This window comes from Patiria miniata, unplaced genomic scaffold, assembly GCF_015706575.1.
Source record: "Patiria miniata isolate m_02_andy unplaced genomic scaffold, ASM1570657v1 HiC_scaffold_5, whole genome shotgun sequence".
Lineage (NCBI taxonomy): Eukaryota > Metazoa > Echinodermata > Asteroidea > Valvatida > Asterinidae > Patiria > Patiria miniata.
In genome coordinates this window covers 36,482,055-36,506,488 of record NW_024037072.1, presented here as the reverse complement: position 1 = coordinate 36,506,488, position 24,434 = coordinate 36,482,055, and the positions used below count along the sequence as shown (strand labels likewise).

The following is a 24,434-nucleotide window of genomic DNA, read 5'->3' as shown; positions in this document are numbered from 1 at the left end:
AATGCACTACATGGTGAATAGTCATAGCCAGTATTATTAGCGCACAATCTGAACGTCCTTCCGGGTTCCACCTACCTACCTCATGTCCCAAACACGGTGACCGTTTTAGCCGATTTTCGGCTAACTTTGACAGATCTTTTGTTAAAAAACGACAGAATATTTGACAGAATGGATTTTTTGGCAGATTTCTGGCAGAATTCTGCAAATGGTTGTTTGACAGAAAAACATAGTAAATTTGAAAAAAAAAATGGTACATTTGTTTAAAAAAGCTTAAATCTTTTCAAACAAACATTTGCATAATCAGTGGCACAACTTGGCTGGATCATGGAGGTAGAATGCCAAGGTTCACTCACTGGGGACTTCATCGTGACGCAACAGTTTTGTCAAAAATTTGCGCAATTTCATAACATCTTTATGTGACTATAGATTGTTTATAATTAATTTGAACCTTAATTAAGGCAATACTACAACATCTGCACGCGATTTTAAGTGTTTATAGTGTATTTCGAGTAATTCTTGGGAATTTGGCAGATTGTTATCATTCTGACAGATTTTTGAAGTCCATTTAGCAGAATTTGGCCACGACCTACGTTCACCCTGGTCCCAAATTGCATTTGTACAGCTCGAACTTCGAAGGAAGAAACTAGGATGGTGTGTATCATTGCAACATTTCATGTTATTGTTATGTTAAGCCTATGCTTATGTGTTTGCTAGTGCTACTGACGCTAGATCATTTCCGAATGTTTAAAAAGGCGATAAGTAGGGTCAAGTTACTTGCACTTTGCAGTTGCACGAACAAGGCAATGCCGCGTGTGATGGGCATGTTGGGCATGCCATGGGGGGCGGTGACCCAGTCGTTCCAGTCCAACTCCAAGGGCGGATCCAGATTTTTTTTTGGGGGGGGGGGGTAGCTGGAGTTACCCAGCCCTAAATTTTATCATTGGGTTGTCATTTAGGAACCCAATGATAAAATTTAGGGCTGGGTAACTCCAGCTGGGGGGGGGGGGGGGGGCAAAAAAAATTGGTTCCCTAAATCCTAATTATAAATTAAAAAAGTGGTCCCAAAAATTATGGCGTGGGGTTTTCGGCGCTTAAGTTAATGGCCCCCCAAATTTTTCGGATTCTAATGAGTAATGTTAGATGCTTGTCATGGTGGCGCGATCTGAAGCAATTTCTGACCACTTCAAATCTTTTTGAGGAAAAGATGGTGGGTGTGCACAGTGCATGCCTGCCTTTTTTTTATTGCGACGTCACTTAAAAAAAATAAATTGGCGAGTTTTTTTTGGGGGGGGGGGGGTGCCCCCATATTGTTCTCCTAAATTATTACAATTATAGTTACTACCTATTGATATTGTCTGCACCTGATTTCAAGAAATGTTTACCCCCCAAATTAAAATGACCTTGCTACGTAGTCCGAGTAACTTGGACCCAACTTATCGCCTTTTTAAAAATTTGGACATGGTCTGGCGATAGTAGGGTCCAAGCCCATTCCTCGACCTAGACAACACAGTCACTGACAGTCCCAAAAACCAACATTTTCCAACCAAAAACATCAGATTTCACCTTCAAAACGGCCTCCAAATTACTAGATATGTCACCTGAGGTACAAGTAGACATAGATGATTAAGATGGTTGTACTTAAGTTTACTTACGATCCGGAAAAAAGTGAAATTTTCCGTTCAATTCTGGAGACCCCCTCTGCCTAGGTTGTCGTTGTTGTGCTCACGTTCAAAACTGCATGATAATGGCGTCTGACCTCGACCTCATGCAAATGTGGTGCGGTGCGCTTGCGCATAGTGCACTGCATGCATACACGGCAGATTCCCCTGCGCCGCGCCGACGACTGTTTCCTGATGTAGAGCGCTGTGTAAGTTCGCGGTACGCCTGGGAGTCGCGCTGGCTAGCCAGGCGTACCGCGAACTTACACAGCGCTCTACATCAGGAAACAGTCGTCGGCGCGGCGCAGGGGAATCTGCCGTGTATGCTGCATTATGTGCATTATGCGCAAGCGCGCCGCACCACATTTGCATGAGGTCGAGGTCAGACGCCATTATCATGCAGTTTTGAACGTGAGCACAACGACGACAACCTAGGCAGAGGGGGTCTCCAGAATTGAACGGAAAATTTCACTTTTTTTCCGGATCGTAAGTAAACTTAAGTACAACCATCTTAATCATCTATGTCTACTTGTACCTCAGGTGACATATCTAGTAATTTGGAGGCCGTTTTGAAGGTGAAATCTGATGTTTTTTGTTGGAAAATGTTGGTTTTTGGGACTGTCAGTGACTGTGTTGTCTAGGTCGAGGAATGGGCTTGGACCCTACTATCGCCAGACCATGTCCAAATTTTTAAAAAGGCGATAAGTTGGGTCCAAGTTACTCGGACTACTTGCTACGCCACTGTTGGGGGGCATTTAAATGTGCTTTTCTTGTTTTGTTTGTGATCAAACTGCAGGCGCAAAATTTAAAAGTGTGTGAATTGGGTGAAGGCGTCGCAGACAAATTGAAGAAGCTACGATTCAGAAAGGAAAAGACAAATAGTGCATTGATTTGTAAGTAGTGCGTTTAATAATTTTTATGAGTAAATAGTTCTTGCAAAGTTGGGGATAACTCCCTAACCCTGCTGAATCCAACAGGATCCAACTGTGTCACATATCCGATGGAACCCGTTGGATTGAGCAGTTAACCCCTTGTGTACATTCCTCATGCAAAATGTTGGATTCAGCAGGCAACTGAAAATGAGGCACAGTGGATTGAGCAGGAAAGTCCGGTTGGATTCTATTGGATTTAGCAGGGTAGACCTGAGGAAGTACTAGGGGGTTAGGGTTACACTGGCAACATTTTTCTTTTCCTTTTTTTTACCCCCCTCCCCTTGTTAGAAAAAAACCCCAAAAGCTGAAGTAAATGTCAAGGGCATTTTCAGAACATGCTTCTATTTTATCCCTTTCCCCCCTCAACCTCAAATCTGGATAAAAGGCCAAGTAAAACAGCTTTTCGCCCCGCCCACTTCTTTTTTTCCCAACCGCCCCCTTTTTTTTTTGCAATACTTTTTACCACTATTTTGTAAATTTATAGTACATTGTCTTTTTATAGTTTCGAACAAAAGAGTAGAAAGGGTCACGGCTGATTTGCACACAATTTTGTATCGGCAAAGAGTCAAGAAATCAGAAGCTATCTTGGAAAATCCGCCATCTTGGGGAATCTTGGGGAGGGGGGGGGGAATTCAGTTTGCATGCCTGTTGATTGGGACGGTGCTAGACTGATGCATTCCAATCCTCACTTTCATTTTTCCTAAAATGTGGCTTAAAACATTAGGCCCAAAAAAAAAAGTCTCCGGTTTCTGGTATGCGCGCGCGTCACCGTAGCCATGCGCGTCGGCAAAATGAAAAAGTTTTTTTTTCAATGAAAGATGATGTCTCAAAACCGCCAAACTCACTGGTTTGACTGGAATTCTGCTGCTGCACAATTTTAACGTGTTTTTAGGTGGGGTTATGGTCGAGAATAAGCTTTATGTGGCCTCTCTGGACTCCCAATCCCATATAGGCCTACATGTATTTGTACTAAGTTTAGTCGGGCACCATTTGCAGTCATCAGCCGACATTTGAAGCAAAAAAATCGGGTAAAAAAAACCAAAAAGCCGCGTCGCCGCACCACTTTTGAGGCAAGCTCCATACCAGAAACCGGAGACTTTTTTTTTTGGCCTTAGGGTAGGTTTAATCACAATTTTTAAATTGGAGCAGACTGGTACAAATTTGTAATTAACTTGATGTCATTGCTTTCATTTCTATTCGCACAGTTTCCAAAAACGAAGATTATACCTTGCTTTCAATTTGATATGGTTGACTCGTGAATATAGCCTGTAGAAACTAGATCAGCTGCACATATGTGCTTAAAGGGAATGTACATCATTGGCTTTTGCTGTAACTTTCAGAAAGGAACTATTTGAGGGGTTAGTATAATACAATGTAGATCAAATATTGTAAGTTGTAACACTGACATTTTTGAAGTTTTGTGTTTTCGAAAAGGTTGGAAAAACCAAGAAAAACAAAAAAATTTCAAGTAGTCTGGTTCCCTGACTCCACAAAAGATAAAATGGATCAATTTATAGATGATGGAAAATTGTAAGGCAAGGGAACCAGTCTAGCTGGCCTGCACCCGTTCATGAACATGTAACCAATAGCAAACAAAATTTGGACTGAAAAAATGGTAAATTTGGAGCAGTAGTTGAAAAATAGTTAGGTTTTTCCAACGCTGGTCGGCTGACCACCGTTGGAAATGTATACAAAAATACCATTTTCTTGAAAATAACTTCATACCAGGTGCCATAATTTTACAAGATGCTTGAGACTGTCATTTTCCAACATCCTAGTAAGGTATTTCGTAAAAACTTGGTAGTTTTATTTTTCGATGTTTGCAAATGTTGTATATTCCCTTTAAATAAACAGTCGATGGCATAATAAACAGTAGTTTGTGCACAAACCCCTGGCACATTCATGTGCACATATAAGGCCAAATAAAAAAAAACATCTTTAACGTCCTGCCTTTTTGAAAAAAAAGCAAAGAGGAGGCCTTTTTTTTTCCTTCCAAAATGGCCGCCTGATGCTGCCAGCTATTTTTTATTAAATGGCCGCCACTTGGACTGAGGAATGACATACGTTATACCAGCTTTATATGGGCTAGATGCAACAGACAAAGAGGCCAGAATGATGTCACATTTCAAATGTATCATTTTTTCGTGATTTAAAAAAAAGAAGAAAAAAAAGGAGGGGCCTCCAAAAAGGAAGCGGGCGGGGACGCTAAACATCTTTTTTTGTTTGGCTATATCAGTGTCCGGCATCTTCCAAATTTGATCACAATTAAATGATTTCAACAAATCTGCTATGATTGGACTAGGGCAGATAAAAATGCCATATATATCAATTTTGCAAATTAAATAACTTTTTTTTTACCTTTGATTTTGTTTCAGTTAAAATCAAAGACGAGGTGATAGTCCTGGAGGATGAACTTGAAGTAAGCCTTTAATATTTTTGAATGATTGAAAACAAATTAAAAGTCAGACTGAAAAGAATTATGGCCACATCTAAATGTGTAAACTTCTCCATCTTCCAAAAAAACCCCAGAACAAAGCTTTATTAAATGCTATCTTTTTGAAAGGGGGTAGGGTAGTTTCAGGTTTTTAGTAGTGTTACAAGCTTTTTATTGGTATATTGGTGGCATCTCTGTCGGTTTTAAACGGATGATAAAGACATGGCTGGCTGGTCTTAAACACTTTTGCAGTGTTACATGAAATTTGGACTCCTTTGAACTCCAGTGCCTTTTACCGTTTTATTAGTCGAATGTTCACAATCCTCACGTAGGCATGCGCAATACTACCAGTGAGTCAGTATTTTATAGTCCTAAATTCACAACGCACTCACCACAGCTGCATCTGCGAGTCATCGCACAGTGCGTGCTCTCCATAAAAAGAGTTGTTTATGTCTTACTCTTGAGCTGGACACTCCATTATAGGGGTGTTTCGAAAAACACGAAGTAAACTTGTTGAACAAAATCATTTGAAATTTTTTAATTTGTGACTTGTTTTGGACTGAAAAGGTTTTTTTTTTTACCGAAAAGGTCGGGTGATTAGCAGCATCTGGGCTCCAACCAGTCTTAAACATACTATGTAACACCTCCCAAGCACACATTTATTCCCTTATTTATCTTCAATGTTCCTTAATTCAATTTCCCACAATATTATCAGGACATGTCAGTTGATGAGTTGCAGGCAGAGTTACCCACCAGCCAGCCGCGCTACGTCGTCCTCAGCTATTGTTATAAACACGACGATGGACGAACCTCCTACCCACTCCTCTTCATCTTTTTGTCTCCATCAGGTACTGCATTCGCCTTTATGTTTTTCATTTTTTTGTTGTAATCCAGCACCAATTGTTTTCGTTGTGAATGACGGATCCCTGTAATTCCTGAAAACCAAATCCTCATCAAAAGTTATATTATGTTACAAATCCTCATATAAACCACAGAGAGGAAGAAGATCAGGTTTAACCCTAAAAGGGCCGGGTTATTTTGGCCATCGCTCAGCTGGGGGTGGGGGGGGGGGATTCTGCCCCCCCCCCCCCTCTAAGATCTCGGCCATCGAGTGACGGAAATTTTTGAAACTCGGTACATGCATAGAACAACTCATCATGAACATACCCAAGAAATTTCATGTCTATAGGTCAAAGGGTTTTGGAATTATGGGTAATTAATTTTTGATATGTGCGAATGGTAATCGTGCTCGGTGTACACGACGTATATCGGAAAGTTCGGTTTTCATGGCGCGTAGCGCTGGAAAAATTTTTATGGTCCGAATTTTATGTTTTTAGTATGAAAAGATGCACAATGCTCGAGGCTAAAAAGTCATAACAGCTCGGGTCGCGGAAAAACCAAATTCAAGGCTGTCTCGGAAATGATAACGAGGTGGATTCTGCCCCCCCCCCCCGCCCTTTTAGGGTTAAATGAAAGCAACGTCAGAGTATATAGATTCTACCGAGTGTCCAATGAACAAAGATATTGACTAACTGGCAGATTGCCAACAAAAGGGTTTGAGAATTCAATAGACAGAGTGCCCTTATGGTGTGCAGGAGGTCACAGGTGGAAATTTCTTTGTCTATTTTTTTAATTGATATTTCGACAACATTAACACCGTGAATTTATTTTTTCTCTCTTTCCAGGATGTAAACCAGAGCAGCAGATGATGTACGCTGGAAGCAAACTAAATTTTGTCAAGGCGTCTGGCCTTACAAAGGTACATCATTGTGTGGGACCATATTCATCATAAACACCGCAAAAAAAAAGAAAAGAAAAAAAAAGAAAGTCCACACTCATTGGTGGGGTCACAATTTTGAATCTGATTGTCTTATGATAACGTCATTTATATCTATAGACCTACGGGGAATGTTGTTAGCTACATGTTGATACCCTGTTTGCTACCAAAGACTGTAAATCGTCCGACACTGACAACGGTTTATGAAAAATGATGCGATTTGAAAAGTTGCAAATTTAAAGAGTATGCGTGGAAATTGCTGCATGACAATGTGACACTGCCCAAAACAAACGGCAAGGAATATCAATCGCACCGTGACATACAGACACAAATACACCGTGTATGCACACTGCACATGTGGATCTAGGTTCCCGCAATTCAGGATTTTATGTTGTTCATGCACCATTTTCAATGATTTAAAGTAATAATAGATGGTTTCATTACTTGATAAAAACAAATATTACATTGGTTGTTAATTTTGAAAATGCACATTGTGTTTAAAAAGATATAGTCATGCCTCACAAGTCGTTTAGTCAAGGATACTAATTGTTCCCTGCTGGCGTTGGGCATTCATCCGTGACTCTTGCAAAGTTACAGGAGATTGACAATCTTATAGCATAGCTAAAATTCCCCCAAAACATCAATCAGTATTCTAGGTAGGTCATGTCTCATTGCATTTTGAAGAAGGATAATAAATAAGCCTAAAACAGTGGCTGAACTGAAGTTTCCGTGTAGCAGTTAACGCTGCAGCACCACCACCAACCGTACAGACTTTCTTTTTCCACTTTTCCATCCGTGGCGTTTTCTGAGCTGAAATTGCATTTGTTTGGTTGGAAGCACGTACATTATCAGGCTATCTAGCTGTGCCATACTCACCGGAGTGACAGGGCCCATCATTTCCCAGAAAAAAAAGAGGAACTGGAGCCCAAAATGAACTTTTGAAAAAATTCTCTTACATAAAGAAATTTCTCAACTTTCCTGCACTGTAGGCCTATCATACCCCGGCTCATTTGGGTGCAAAATTATCCAGGCCTTTTAGACACCTGTCTATTTGTAGAGCAGATGGGTGTCTCAAAGGCCCGTGTCTTTTTGCATGTAAACAAGTCAGGGTGCAGTGCACAATCGTTCAGATATTTCTGCATGGAGGACAAATGTTACATGTTTGTATTGGCCTCCAGTTTCTCTTTTTTCCTCTGGAAAACGACATGTCCTCTTCGAATGACAATTCTTGGATAGCCTTATAATGTAGGCACTTCTTACCAAACAAATGTAATTTCAACTCAGAAAATGCCACAGATGGAAAGTGCAAATAGGAAATCTGTACGGTCGCAGTTGACGGCGGTGCTGCGGCGTTAACTAGCCTAGCCTACTACACAGAAACTTCAGTTCGGACACAGTTGTAGGCTTATTTATGATAAGATCCTTTTTCAGATTGCAATGACACATGATCTAATTTCAACTAGCCGTCAATTCATCAGGTTGTCAATCTGCTGTAACTTTGCAAGAGCCAGTTCGTCGTGTAACAAGAAAAAGGACGTAAGCAGCCCAGGCACGCAAAAAGCACTTTTGGAGATAATCGAGCTGAAAGGTTTTGTGCTGCCATTTCTAGATTAAAAATCACATAAGGTTGAAATGTTTACTGATGACATTCGTTAATGATTTAAATAATATGGTGCATTTTTAGGTCAAAATATTACTTAATTTTGAAGTTATTTCAATTTTTATGCTAACGACCTTTTACCGGGAACTTCCCAAGCCTTAAACGTACGCTTAAGTGGCATGTTAAATCCTTGTGTCCTTTTGCCGGGAACAAATTTGGCTTTGCGTACCCACTTGAGTGGGACATTAGGGCGCTTCGAACATTGTTTGTGTAACCCAGAAAAATGGAACAAAGGAATTGGACCTAGGATCTCTAGAAAATCGCGAGGAAAATTAAGTTGGCAAAGAGACAGAGATTCAAGAGCTATCACTGGAACGCATTTATTTCTCCTGAACGACAATTAAAAAAAACAAACTAAACCAAAAATAAAATTATGAGACTCGAAGAACAACCGATATTGTACCTGACACTCGACCAACCTTGATGTTCTCCTAACCAAGCAAATGTAAATGACCTTTTACTTTCCCTACAGATAAAAAAACTGCTATGAACCAAAAAAACTCAGTATAATGATCACAACTGAAACTAAATAAATGAAGCAAAAATAGACTAAACAAATCTAAAATGACACGAACCAATAGACAAAAAAAACAACTCAATCACTTCAAACCATAAACCAACCAAAAACCATAAACCAGATAAAAAATAAAGACACCAACAACTAAAACCTAGAACGAAGATTTAAAATTAAAACCAACAATAAAAACCTAAGATTTAAAACCAACTAAAATTAAAACCAATACAGCATCAAAAGAAGGTCATAAATCGAAAACAACAGCTTAAACAACCGAATCCAGCAGCAGACAAAACTTTCAGGGTAGAAAAGCCATAGATTTTCAAGGGAATCTGCAGAGCAAAACTAAATGATGCTGCCCTGCCTTCTACCAGTCTGCAAAATGAGGCATGGACCACATGGTCTCACAGATAAGGGGGTCTCTGTTCTGGACAGGATGTTTACTCTATCCAGGGGGCGTACACTACTATCCTCCTACAGCACTGCTATTATTTTACTGTGTCATAAACTTCTACTTAATTAACTTAAGAGGGCTACAACACAAACTAAGCGTATGCAAGTCAGGGGGAGGGACTCCTATGTTGAAAACCAAAAGCTAATGCAAGTTAACTATGTGGCCCTGCCACACACTCGCCAACTAAAATACATTGCTATCCTTAGCAATGGCGCAAGGAGAGTGTCAAGACTTATTACTAGAATCCTCGAAAATTGTGTGACCACTATGGGCATAATTCATTAACTATTCACTGCCAGTCTCCAAACCTGCGAGGCGGACGGATGCTTCTCTTTGGTCGTCGGCTGGTCCTCACCTCCAATACACTGTCAGAACTAGCGGAGCTATCAGTGGACACTTCAGACTCATCAGCTGTACTGCTACCATAGGATGACTCTGGTTCTTCATCCTGCAACTGATGTAGGGGTGGGGGTAGATGGAGATGCGGAGGATAATCTTCATCCTGGAACTGTGGAGGGGGTTGAAGTAGATAAACCTGAGGTCCGTCCACATCTTGGGACTGCGGAAGGGGTGGAAGTAGACCCTCATCTGTTTCATCCTCTACCTCGAAAGGACAAATGGCCAGTAGGTTTCGATGTAGATTTCTCGTTTTCGTAGATCCACGTTGCTGAATGGTATACACTGGCAAGTCTCCCAGTTGCCTAAGGACGATGTAAGGTATTTCCTCCCATTTGTCTCTCAGCTTACCTCTGCCTCTTGGTGTTTTGTTGGCGACAAGGACTCGATCTCCTGGCTGAAGTTCTCTCTCGGTTCCACGAATCTTTTTGTCATAGTTCAACTTTTGCTTGTGCTGTGCCTTCGTGGTTGCGAGCTTCACCTTTTCGCTGGCATTCCGGAGGTGTTTCTGCATCTGCTGGACGTACAGGGACTGGGGACGGCTCTCCTCTGACTCTGGCTCCCCTGGAGTTACAAGGTCCACGGGTAGCCTAGGTTCCCTCAAGAACATCAGATAGAATGGACTATAGCCTGTTGTCTCATGTCTCGTACTATTGTAGGCATAAGTCATCGACTGCAAGTGCATCGCCCAGTTAGGCTTCTGGTCAGGTTCAAGGGTTCCCATCATAGACAATAGCGTCCGGTTGAAACGTTCCGTCATCCCGTTGCCTTGGGGGTGGTAGGGAGACGTTTTACTTTTCACAGTACCGAGGAGATTACACAGCTCCTTCACTATAGCTGATTCAAAACATCTCCCCTGATCAGAGTGAATACGTTCAGGGATGCCGTAGTTCTTGATATACTTCTCCCATAAGACTCGTGCCACTGTATTAGCAGTCTCATCTCTCGTCGCGTACGCCTGTGCATACCGGGTGTAGTGGTCTGTCACTACCAGGATGTGTTCGAAACCACCTTTCGACCTCTCCAGTGACAAGAAGTCTATACAGACCAACTCTAATGGTCGGGTTGTCTGGATGCTCTGAAGGGGTGCTTGTCGCCGAGTGTCCAGTAGTTTCCTTAGGGCACATCGCTTGCACTTCCCGACATATGCCTTCGTTTCAGAATATAAGCCGGGCCAGAAGTAACGGTCTCGTACTAGCTGGACTGTCTTCTCGAATCCAAGATGTCCCATCTTGTCATGGAGATGTTTCAGGACCTGGGGTCGCAGTGACTTCGAGGGGATGGGCAGATAGTTGTCTCTATCTTCTGTGATATGGACGTAGAACAGTGCACCGTCTTTCACGTGAAGGTTATCCCATGACCTCAACAATCTGCGGACTGCAGGAGCTTCAGCCTTCATCTGCCTCTTACTTGGCCTAGACTTTCGTGTCAACTTAAGAGTTGTCACACGACTGATGTCCAAGTCCTGCTGTGTCATTGCTACACCTGGTATCTGTTCAAGTACAGTTCCCACTGTTGCATGCTCCCTGGCCTCAGGCCCTTCAGACACGTCACATGACCCAGAGGAAGCGCATTCTTCAGAGTACGTACGCTCCGCCATTGAAGTGCTCGGGTCTCCTTCCTGAGGAACCATCTGCTGAGCTGCTATTGGATGTTGAGTAGTCTCCTTGTCTACCTCATCAACTGCATTCAGGATCTGTTGTACATCATTCCTGGGGATTCTGGACAATGCATCGGCATTTGCATTCAGTTTGCCTGGTCTATACACAATGCTGAGGTTGTACTGGGCGAGGTCACTAATCCAACGATGACTATGGGCATCTAACTTGGCCTTCTTCAACACATACGTGAGCGGATTGTTGTCCGTCATAGCAGTCACCTCGTTACCATACAGATAGTCCTTGAACTTATCTGTCACCGCCCAGTGAAGTGCCTTGAACTCCATCTTGTGTGCTGGATATTTCCTTTCGGCGGCGGACAGAGAGCGGCTAGCATATGCAAGCACTCGCTCCTTGCCTTCTTGTGTCTGCGTCAGAACTGCTCCTAGACCGTCTCTGGAGGCATCAGTCTGCACTGTAAATGGGAGGCTGTAATCAGCGTACGCCAAGATGGGTGCAGAGATCAGCTTAGACATCAGTGTGGTGAAGGCCTCTTGACACTCAGTGGTCCAGACAAAAGTTGGCTCCTTGCCACCTCGTTTTCCCCCAGTTAAGGCGAAGAGAGGAGCTGCTATATTGGCATAGTGTTGGATGAACTTCCGATAATAGCCAGTCATCCCCAAGAAGCTCCTCACACCTCTCCTACACGTGGGTACAGGCCAACTCTTCATGATGGAGACCTTTTCAGGATCCGTGGCAATCCCCTTGGCAGACACTATATGGCCTAAGTATCGAACCTCGGTCCTGAACAGTTGGCACTTAGAGGGTTTCAACTTTAGTCCATGTTCTCTCAGCCGAGCAAAGACCTTGCCTAGACGTTCCATGTGTTCCTCTATGGTGCTGCTGAAAACCACTATATCATCAAGGTATATGAGGAGACTCTCGAAAGTCATGTCACCAAATACAGTGGACATTAACCTTTGGAACGTAGCTGGAGCATTAACAAGGCCAAAGGGCATGCGGGTATACTCATACAACCCCATGGGAGACGTGAATGCTGTCTTCTGCTGATCCTTTGGTGCCATTTTCACCTGGTGGTAGCCGGACGTGAGGTCTAGGCATGAAAAGTACCTTGCCTTCCCAAGGGCATCAAGGGCCTCGTCAATCCTTGGGAGTGGGAATGCATCCCTGGTGGTTCTGGAATTCAGCTTCCGATAATCTCCACACACAGGCGAATCGTTCCATCCTTCTTCTCTACCACAACTATGGGGGACGCAAAAGGGCTCTGGCTATGTCGAACTATTCCCGCCTCCTTAAGCTCTTCGATGTGGCTTCTTACCGCTTGGTACTGGGCTGGGGGAATTCTCCGGTAGGGGAGCCTGAATGGAGTTGGGTCACTCAGTGGTATTTCATGTTCCACTGTGGTAGTCGAACCCACATCTAAGTGCCCCTTGGAGAACACATCTGCATTCTGAGATAGAAGCATGTCGACAGCCTTCTTCTGAGATGGGGTCAAGTCAGCACCCTGCAGATCAACCTCTGGCACTGGACTGGTGTCGACAGCAACTTGTTCCATGATGACTGTCTCTTTCTCATTTTGCACTGCCGCTGGACTGACCAACTTGAAGCAGGAGAGGGTCGCTACCTTTGAGTTTCTCCGGAGAGTCATCCGGTGATCAGACAATTTGCAGAGTTGGACTGACACCCTGGAGCCCTGCACCTGAACCAGTGTGCGGCCTACTGCCAGCTCCTTAGTGAGGCTGTTGTCTAACATGGCAGTGATACTTCTTTTGCGCACAGACTTTGGTAGCCATGCCTGAACAGCAACTTTCTCTCCAGGTGACAAGTCCAGCGCATGTCTGCCTGCATATCTACAAATGCCAATGTCTCCATTCTCCTTAGCAAGGTCTGCCCCATCTTCATTGACAACCTGGAAAGCCTGGAACCACTTGGGGGACAACCGTTGCGTTTTCTCCATGAACTTCGACCCATGAGAGCCCTTCATCCTGTCCCGACTGGCACGTATGACATTGGTGCCAATGAGTACAGGGGTGTCAAGGCGGAACGAAGTTGCCGGAACAACAAAGGCCGGAACCCCTCGGATATGTTGACCCATAACATGTACATCGACCGTTATGACTCCTAGGTGTTGGACAACTTGTCCTCCGGCTCCTAAAATGGACACGTCGGAGGTACGAAGTGGTTGGAGTCTGAGCTCAGGATATCTCTGGATGAATTCATTGGTCACCGTGGTTACTTGCGAACCTGTATCTATTAATGCGAAACAATGAATTCCAGAGAACCCAATCTCTGTTCTGTTGACAGGCCCAGCTTCTGGTATCTCAGCTGTCCTCTCCACACCACTCGTTCGGTCCTCTTTCACATGGCTATTGATGGATGTATATGTATTAGTGTTAAGTGGGCTCTTCCCTGTTAAACCCGCCGACTGCCCTACATCCGCAGGTTTTGTCCGTTTAACATAGGCTGAGTGGTGGGGGCCTGCTGCTGCTGTGGTTGCTCACTGTGGTTAAGCTGGGGGCAATTTCTTGCTAGATGTCGGCGATCTCCACAGTTGAAACATCCAGTATATGGGGGTTTGCCCGATTGGGGCTGACGGGTGGGCTGATGTTGGAAAACAGCACCCTCTAGTCGTGCAAGGCGTTGACCATGTTGGCGTTGCTCCTGGAGAACTCTGTCCAAGGCCTCCATCTGACCACGATGCATCCCCTTCATCTCCTCCAGTTGTTGCGTCATGAGTTGCTGGATTATCGGAGTGTTGGGGTCGTTTGGCCCGAGTGGGACCGGGACGACCTCCTTCACGGGTTGGGCTGGCCCCTTTACGTCTTTACCCAGGGCCTTAACTTGGGGTAAGCTTTGAGCAGCCTCGCTCATTGAGAAGGACGTCTGCTGTCGTCTTAGGTCTGCTGCCTGTCTCTCCTCTTCATCAATAATGTGAAGTTCCCGGCGCACGTCCCGGAAGGCCATAAACCTCGGTTGCATCGGCGCCAACCTCTGCTTGTAGTGTAGGTTCTTCAAACCCACCATGAATTGGGTCGCCAACATCTTGTCTCGGCTCTCTTCCTCGGACTTCTGTCCCCGGCGCCGCCTCGTCTCTTCAACCTCCCTCAAGGTGGATTCCAATGCAATGGCGAACTCCATTGGGGTTTCGTTTCCCCGCTGCACCCTGGCATAGAATTTGGCCACAGGAGACAGGGCACTTTTGTCTTCCCCGTATTCTTCTAGCAGCTCGACGAAGGCTTTCTCCGCGTCTAGACCCTCTGGTGTCCTACTCTCAAGGTTCAGCAGCACATCTCTCGCTTTTCCTCCTGTGTGTCTGACAGCCTCATGAAACTGGAGGATCCCTGGGGCTGTTCCCTTGCATCCAAGGAGGAACCGTATATCCCGGATCCAGTCCTCCAGTCGGGGGCCGTGTCGCTCCTTCCCGCTAAATGTTGGCACGCTCTTGACCTGATGCGTGGTCAACATCCTTGGAGCTCCCTGTCCTCTCTGCTCTGCCGCGGTGTGGAGTGGATCTAGACCAGCAAGACGTAGAGGGGACACTCCTTCTGATGGAGGAACCAAATGTGGGAACTGACGGTGTGCTCCTTCCATGTTCGGTGATTGACCAAGCCCAGGAGTAACTGCGTATGTTGTCTGGGGCGTCAGTTGCGGAGGGGTATCCGATATCAGGTGAGCTGTTCGGTGCTGGTTCGGCGTCTGCGTCATCGCAATCAATATACTCCCAACTCTCGACACTGTATTGGTTTTCCCTAACTATGACCTGTCTCTATGTCCTACCTTAAAAATTCCTGGCTAAGTTATATAAAAAAACAGTGCACTAGTACCCGGATTCTCCACCTAAAAGAAAAAAATGTAACCCAGAAAAATGGAACAAAGGAATTGGACCTACGATCTCTAGAAAATCGCGAGAAAAATTAAGTTGGCAAAGAGACAGAGATTCAAGAGCTATCACTGGAACGCATTTATTTCTCCTGAACGACAATTAAAAAAAAAAAACTAAACCAAAAATAAAATTATGAGACTCGAAGAACAACCGATTTTGTACCTGACACTCGACCAACCTTGATGTTCTCCTAACCAAGCAAATGTAAATGACCTTTTACTTTCCCTACAGATAAAAAAACTGCTATGAACCAAAAAAACTCAGTATAATGATCACAACTGAAACTAAATAAATGAAGCAAAAATAGACTAAACAAATCTAAAATGACACGAACCAATAGACAAAAAAAACAACTCAATCACTTCAAACCATAAACCAACCAAAAACCATAAACCAGATAAAAAATAAAGACACCAACAACTAAAACCTAGAACGAAGATTTAAAATTAAAACCAACAATAAAAACCTAAGATTTAAAACCAACTAAAATTAAAACCAATACAGCATCAAAAGAAGGTCATAAATCGAAAACAACAGCTTAAACAACCGAATCCAGCAGCAGACAAAACTTTCAGGGTAGAAAAGCCATAGATTTTCAAGGGAATCTGCAGAGCAAAACTAAATGATGCTGCCCTGCCTTCTACCAGTCTGCAAAATGAGGCATGGACCACATGGTCTCACAGATAAGGGGGTCTCTGTTCTGGACAGGATGTTTACTCTATCCAGGGGGCGTACACTACTATCCTCCTACAGCACTGCTATTATTTTACTGTGTCATAAACTTCTACTTAATTAACTTAAGAGGGCTACAACACAAACTAAGCGTATGCAAGTCAGGGGGAGGGACTCCTATGTTGAAAACCAAAAGCTAATGCAAGTTAACTATGTGGCCCTGCCACATTTGTTAAATTAGAATAACATCCTTACGACCTTTTGTCGGGCACAACTAATGAAAAACCCTCTTCCGTCCTTTGTTTACTGTTAATTACGTCAGAATGACGTAGCCGATTGAGACAATATGTATATCAAATGAAAGATATTTCTAAGCTCTATCGATTACCCGAAAAATCTCAATTTGACATTTTGACCCATTTATCGCCCTCACGCCCTTCTTCAAGGAACCCGACGAGTTGTTCACCGCACACACTATTTACGCCACCATGTTTGTTGGCGTTATATGCCTCGCTTTGATTTTAAGATGGCGACCCTGCCAAAGGTCTATCATAAACAATACATGCACAATTTTTCTTAACAGGTTTTTGAGATTCGGAATGTAGAAGAGTTGACGGAGGAGTACATTAAGGAAAAGCTTTCATTCTTCCGTTAGTGCAGTCCTCATCATCAAGTCCATATCAGCTTGTCATCTCACAGAAGCAACCCCTGAATACTGAACTGGCTTATTCAGTAACAGAAGATGAACAAGAGGTATACTACAAGTTATCCCGCGAGCGCGAGTGGAACACGGAATAATGTAGTGCGTCTGTTTCGTCCGAGTGGTATGTGAACACAGACGCACTACATTTTCCGTGTTCAACGAGCGCGAGCGTGATAACGAATTTATCTTCAAGCAAACTTGACGCACAGTACAGTTGGATGACGCAGTTTAGCGCATGCAGCTGGAATGTCGCTCGCATTTTGGAATAGCGCACTACGCAGGGTGCGATATGGACCGTGCAATACAGTATAATAGCACACTGTTGTTGCCATGGATCGACCAATCAGAATCGAGGATACAATTTTACTTGAAGATAACAATGCGTATCCCCGTGCAATAAATTGCCACACCTCAAAGATGGCTGTAATGCAAAAGATCTATTGTTTTGCTTTGTAAAATTTCTTCAATATAATTAAGGCACAGATCTACGTGCATGAGTATACTTTAGTTTGTGTGGGTTGGCTCAGGTGCCACATAGTGGGAGAGCTTTTCTCGCAGGGTAGAAATGGACGGAGTTGGGGGACTTTCGATTCCGTCTCCCCGCAGCAACTTTGGTCCCCACAATAACTATTGCTTACCGTGTGTGGTCCCCAAACTACGCAACAAAGATGCATGGGTTTGTTTATGGTGTAAATTGAGGACACACATCGAGGACCACCTCGATGAGAAAACGTGTACAAAATGAATGAGAGCTGTTGCTAAAAATTACAAACAAAGGAATAGGGTAGAGGAACAAAAGAATATGCTCGACTTACACCATCAACAAACGTGGTAGGATTTGACTTCTTTCATTCTTTATTTTTATAGTACCATTACTTAATCAAAAGGGGTGAATACCTATGTTCCCCAATACCTATGATCCCCAGTACCGATGTTCCCCATCCCTATACCCTAAGAATTTTGGGGAACATCGGTATTTGGGAACATCGGGTAGACCCCAATCAAAAGTGGACTTGTGTAGTAGACTATTAGGGACTAGCCTACCAAGGTTGATTGCATCAGTGGTTACCAATATCCGTACACACCACAGTGCACATGTATAGCAGTCAGGAAGGACCAAGAACTTTTGTGATCCTTCAACCCTAACCACCCCAACTCCATCAAAATCCATCACCCCATTTTGGTGGATTTTGGGGGACTTGGTCCAGAAGGCCTAGCGTGACTAAATATTGATGGAGTATGATGGACTTGGGCCTAATTCTGGCCTGAAGCAGTGTTAGGGGGGAATCCGATTGATTTTGCCTAGCTTCCAGTACTGCTATTGTGATAAAAGCCATGTTTAGCAAGTCCATGAATGTCAACCAGTGCGTCAGTGGTGGATTCCATTATGCATGTTATGTCATGTACAGTTTTGTTTTGGACACACAGTGATTGATGGATTTTGATGGACTTGGTCCATTTCCTAGTAAAAGACGCTGGAGAGTTATAGGGTTAACATTACGACACAAGCACGACATACGTCATCCATCTACCAGTAGGCAACCAATTCAGTCCAACTTGCTCTCGGGTCATCAAGGCATGAAAGGGGGTGGGGGTTAATGGTTTTCATTGAGTCCCTTAAAGGGAATGTACATCATTGGCTTTTGCTGTAATTTTCAGAAATGAACTATTTGGGGGGTTAGTATAATAGATCAAATATTGTTACACTGACATGTTTGAAGTTTTGTGTTCGAAAATGCTGGAAAAACCAAGAAAAACAAAAATATTCAAGTAGTCTGGTTCCCTGACTCCACTAAAGATGAAATGGATCAAACATACCAGAAAATTGTAAGGTAAGGGAACCAGTCTAGCTGGCCTGCACCCGTTCGTGAGCATGGAACCAATAGCTAGCAAAACAAAATTTAGACTAAAAAAAAATGGTAAATTTGGTGCAGTAATTGAAAAATAGTTAGGTTTTTCCAATGGTGGTCGGCCGACCAGCGTTGGAAATGTAGACAAATATATACCATTTTCTTGAAAATGGCTTCACACCAGGTGCCATAATTTTACAGGATGCTTAAGCATGTCATTTACCAACATCCTAGTAAGGTATTTCGTAGCAACTAACTTGGTAGTTTTATTTGTCGATGTTTGCAAATGTTGTATTTTCCCTTTAAAAGGCTTTGAATCAGTTTGAACTAGTTATGACCATACCGTCCCTAAAGCTTGACATAAAATGGACGCTACATGCAAAGATACATGCAAATCATACATGTATCTGTTCATTTATGAAAGTGCAAAGATACCTGGGCGACTTCAAGCGATTTTATGTCCAAATGAGGTTCATAATTTGTATTATCAGGTTAATGGTTTATTAATTGTTTGAATGTATCCATTTCATAATATCGTAAAGTTTTTAAAGATGCATTATGTATACGTATTATAAGATTATTTACTCTTAAAAGATTATATGGTGTGCTGTGGCCTCGTGGTTAAGGGCACTGGATTCGTGGTCTGTGGGTAAAGCTGCGGGCTGTGGGTTCGAGTCCTGGCGGGGTCATGGTGCGTGTGCCCTTGAGCAAGGCACTTTGTCACTCATTGCTTCTCTCCACCCAGAAGTAAATGGGTACCTGTGAGGGCAGAGATGGTTATTGTGATTGAATTAGCTTCCTTGCGCCTAACAGGCTGCATCGAGCTGTATACTCCCCAGGGAGCTGAGATGGTATTTGGAATGTTTAATTGGCCCAATGATCAGGGGTAATAATAATACTGTAAGCGCTGTGATTTAGTTTACTAACATGACTAATAAGAGTGTTCTTAAATGCCGATTATTATTATTATTATTATTATTATAAGATTAGGCTATCTGTACTCTATTTGGTTACAGAAAAGTAACCCTGGAAACCAATATGGAAGTTTACATTACAGTGGAACGTCGCTATACTGAACACCGCTATACCGAACATTCAGCTACACCGAACATCGTCCTTGGCTTCCAAATTTTGTGTACAAACCTTGTTAAAAATATTAACGGCAGAGCGACAAGTGGCTATTATTTCCCCCAAGAAATAGAAGGCAAAAGCCACCCATTGCTGTAGGTAGTAAGCTAATTTTTTTTTTTACATAATTCATTCAATAGTCGGCTTTTGTTCAAACTACGGTATACCAGGGCTGGTGTGCAGGGTGAAGTTCATGGCACTATTCATTGAAAAGTGAGTACCGGAGCACCGGTAGCTTAAAATCGCTACACCGATCGCTATTATGAACAATTTCTGTGGATCCTGCGATGTTTGTTATAGTGGCGTTGCACTGTACTTTACGTATTCCTAACATGGCAATAAACCATTCTTAGATTGGAGATGTGCTTTCAGGAGACACATGTTGAAGAGCACAGATTGTACATCTGTAATTGTAACAAAAGACTGAAGAACAGTGCAGTGATTAGACTTTTGTGTGCAAGCATTTGCTTAATGCCGATCAAAATTTGACGTCACGAAACTTTGTCTACGATCCAGAATCATGACACTGCTTACCATATGAAGCGAAGTATCCATGATTGTACAGGGTGTTTCAATAAAAAGGAAACCCAACTTTGAAGAACCAGTATGGACAGACTAAATGTTTACTGGCTATAAAACTGGTATCATCTGAAAGTGTAATCTCTATGCTTTTCAATGATACCTTGTTTACATTTCCAGGGTCCTGCATCACTGAGCACCATTGTCATGAGATTTTGATGCAAAATTGCAGTTAGTTCACTTTCATGTCAAACACAATAGGCATGGTTTGCATGAGAATTGGTATTCAAGAAGAATACACGAGTGCATAAAAAGAAACCAAAACACAAGTCGGGTTGGTTTCAAAACTGATTTTATTGTTACGGTCATGAATTTCTAGTTTTGACCAAGCCACGTTCAAAACAATGTGCCATTTCCCCAAGGATTAGCATTCAAGCCATTTCACAGACATTTCCGTAACAATAGGCACACCGTGTCCAGTGTGTTTTTTTTTTTATGAAAGTGAACCAACTGCATTTTTGCATCCAGTTTTCAAGACAATGATGCTCAGTGATGCATGACTCAGAAAACCTAAACACGGTATCATTGAAAAGCATAGAGATTACGCTTTCAGATGATACCAGTTTTATAGTCAGTAAACATATCGTCTGTCCATACTCATTCTTTGAAGTTGGGTTTCCTTTTTTTTTTAAACACCCTCTATAGCAGAAAATGTTATGCCAATGACAAGCTTGCTCTATTTCTTGGTTGCATGCATGCGTGCATTTGGGAAACCTACTTGCATAATACTGCAGGGGAGTTTAACAGAGCACAGTTGTAAGGTGTTTCACACAAAACCAAATAGTATACAGTGAAATCTCGATAAGTCAAACCTCAAGGGAACAGGTTCAAAATTTGACTTAAGAAGAGTTTTGAGTTAAGTAGGGTTGTATGTCATTGTTATATTACTGAAGGCAATAGATTCTTTGTTTGACTTAACAGTTGTTTTGAGTTATCAGAGTTTGACTTTTAAATCGAGATATCAAGATTTCACTGTATATGGAATAGACGCTTGCACATGTAGCAAGCGTTAACTGCCTCTTGGCCTCCAGATTCTGACCATTCAGCGGGCGCAACTTCCATCGGGTCTTCAGTAACCTGTTGTTGTATTACAAACATATGGCAGCATACTGACCAGTCAACAGCTTTGGCTGAATTTCTGACTGAGTGACATCACAACTTTTAAGGGAGGCTCTGATTAGCTGGTGCGCGGGGTCGCATCCAATTTACATGCACAGATATATCAGACATTCGTAGTGTGGTTCTGCACACGCGAACGTCAGATCCTTAGACAAACAACCAAATGGCAGTAGCTGAAATCGCACATGTAGAAAATGCACTTGTAATGTTTCTCACAAATGTGCCTTCACATTTGGCAGCTTTTCTGTAATTTTTGTGAAAAGATGTTTTCTGGGGGAAAAATATCTTGCCTCTGAAGAATAGGGCTATTATTATACGACAATTTTATCCATTTGATCCTGTCGTTTGAAAGATGGCAAATTTTCCTGGCTTTTTGACAATTTGATGTGGAGTCTTCTTAGAGTTGACTAAGTGAACTTTCTGCAATTTAATGACTTTATTTTGTCACTTAAGGCCCCAAAACTGGAGTTCTTGTTTCTGGTACATTGATTAGGGCTGTCCCGGCCAAATATGCCGAATATTTGAATATTCAAGTATCAACCAAATATTAGAATAGCCTTTTGCTGCTTTGAATATTCAAAAACAAAAAATAACTATATAGATCTCATCGATCAATGCACACAGCTGGCAGTTTTGAATATCCCAATATTCGGTCACACAAAGTTTGAAGTAATAAAATACTAACTTATTCAACATAGACAGCCCTAACGTTGATCTAGCTAGAAATCGGTGCAATGACGTCTTTTCTATAATAAACATATTCTGGAATGCACATATCAAAAGGGGCGATATCTCATTCTCTAGCGTACCAGATTTGTTAAATACAAAAAGTGTGGAGAATGGAACAAAACAAAGTATGATTCCAGTTGATCTATCAGTATTTGCCGTAGTTGAACAATCTGTTATCATAGTTGGGGGGGGGGGGGGGGAAATAAAATGCAGTCAAAAATGAGATGCACTGACTAGAAAGTAGTGGGCCTAAGATAAAATTGTAAATTGTATTATTTGTTCTATTATGTGATGTGCTCTATTGAATACTTATAAGACTTGCAGACTGTATAGGAACAAATTTCAGGATGACATGTACAACAGTGTACTCGTGTTTTTAAATGAGGTAATGTGGAATTTCATGAACATGACTGAAAAGAAATAAATTTTATAGAAGGAAACAACAGGAGCACACTTGTCATTATTTTTTTGTCCTGTTTGGATGTGAATATTGCATACTGGTACACAGAATAACAAAAACGAATCAGTGAATTCAGCTGTATGATTTATTTTGTCAATTCATAATTAGAATTCTTTAATAGCGCATCTTTGGTTTTTTTTACATGTGTAGCTTTATAACTGCAGTGGACAGTGGAAATTCAAGTGTGTAAACATATATTTTCACAAGCAGTGGCGTTTGTAGGATTTTGCCTTGGGGGTGGGGGGGGGGGCAAGCTGGAAGGCAGCCGGGAAATTTGTTCAGGTCATCAGCTGGCCGTTGAGAAATCAAAAAGTGGGACATCATTGGACAATAGGGGGTATTGCACCATGTCCATGCCCCCCCCCCCAACCAAAAAACCCCCAAATATGCCACTGTTCATTTCAACATCCTTATCTTGTAACTTCTACTACGTGTCCAAAACACATGTCCAACTTTTGATCCCAAATAACTCTGTTGTTTACCAATGGAATTAAACCAAAATTTCAGATCACGTGAACCAACCATGGCAAGTTTTCTGGAGCGAGTTTATCATCAGCTTTGTGCAAGAGAGTAAGATTTAAATGCCATATGAAAAAATAGTCACTTTCAGAATGTTGATACAGCACTGGAGATGGTGGCAGAAGGCGCGTGCGGCGGCCGGAAGTTGAAGAATGCAGGATCACCCCTGGTGTTATTGCACACCTTGATCGTGTTGTAGGCGCGCTGAAGCGCTCTAGGGGGCTGGTCGTGAATGATGCAACGGATTCTTACTGATGATTACAGTCATTTATTGAATCACCGTGAAAACTGAAAGAAGATAGATACAGATATAGAGTTCAATGAGCACCAATTAATTAGAGAATTACAATGAAATCAATTGACTATATAAACAACCACTCGTATGAAATGAATAAATGTGAGCGCATATACTCTCTTAACCCGTACGACGTGTCTGCGCTCTAACAAAATACCGAGATAGGCATTAATATAAAGTAGCTAATATAACGTTATTGAAATAGCAAATGTCATACCGTTTACGCCTTCAGACCAGCTTTACTATATGAGGTTGTGGTAATTCGGCAGAATACTCTGTGGCCCAAGCTGAATGAGAATACAAATAACAAAACTCTTAAGTGTCGTAGATCTATAAATATTATGATAGCAAGGGACTAAGAAATAATAAGAAATAACGTAAGGTATATGGCTCATTTGTATAACATAACAGAAAAGAGCATTTTCTTACCTAAAGCAGTCGATTGGATGAAGAAATAAGTAGCTAGCGATTATGTAACACTCTGTAGGATCATGAAGTGAAAGTGAAAAGTGAAAATAACGTACACGAACGCGCATCATATAGAATGTTCAGTGTGCGCATCGTAAAACAACCTGCGCGCATATTTGGAGGCAAGCCTGCGCGCGCATGCTTAAAGGTAAGCCCGCGCGCACTCAACCTGTCACTTACACGTGTGTTGCGGCAAACGATTGAGTTGTGCAACTTGAAAGTCTCCAGCACTGTATCGACATTGGAGGACGCCAAGTCAAAAGGGGCAGATTCTGAAAGGGAGCATTTTTTTTGCATGGCGTTTAAATTGCTCCTTAAATTTGTCATGTCTTGTTTTATCTGAAATTTGGTTTTCCATTCGGGTAAACAACAGAGTTATTTAGGATCAAAAGTAAGATGATTTTTTTTACATGTAGTACAAGCGTTGTTTACGTTTGTGTTTCCAAACTTTGAAAAAGTTATTTTTAACAAGTACAGTGCGTAAAATGCATGTCAAGTAACTGGGGGATAGGCTGGGCTGATTCAACCACAGACGCCTGAAAAATGAGAAAAGGATGCACCAAGAGCTGAACCTGACTAACATGA

General features: G+C 42.4%; 1 protein-coding gene across 1 annotated transcript; it reads left to right on the top strand.

The window, feature by feature from the left end:
- Window positions 1–555: 555 nt before the first annotated feature.
- LOC119741011 (glia maturation factor beta-like) lies at window positions 556–16,735 on the top strand. The gene is made up of 6 exons (XM_038216570.1): window positions 556–651; window positions 2,455–2,551; window positions 4,966–5,009; window positions 5,740–5,872; window positions 6,710–6,783; window positions 16,583–16,735. Exons 1-6 carry the CDS (start codon window positions 649–651, stop codon window positions 16,652–16,654), a joined length of 423 nt encoding a protein of 140 aa, XP_038072498.1. The 5' UTR covers window positions 556–648; the 3' UTR covers window positions 16,655–16,735.
- Window positions 16,736–24,434: the final 7,699 nt, after the last annotated feature.

Excerpts from the sequence above, each read along its gene's own strand:
- LOC119741011 (XM_038216570.1), top strand. Across the intron at positions 2,552-4,965 it reads GACAAATAGTGCATTGATTT|TTAAAATCAAAGACGAGGTG; the intron begins GTAAGTAGTGCG and ends ATTTTGTTTCAG. Across the intron at positions 6,784-16,582 it reads AGGCGTCTGGCCTTACAAAG|GTTTTTGAGATTCGGAATGT; the intron begins GTACATCATTGT and ends TTTTCTTAACAG.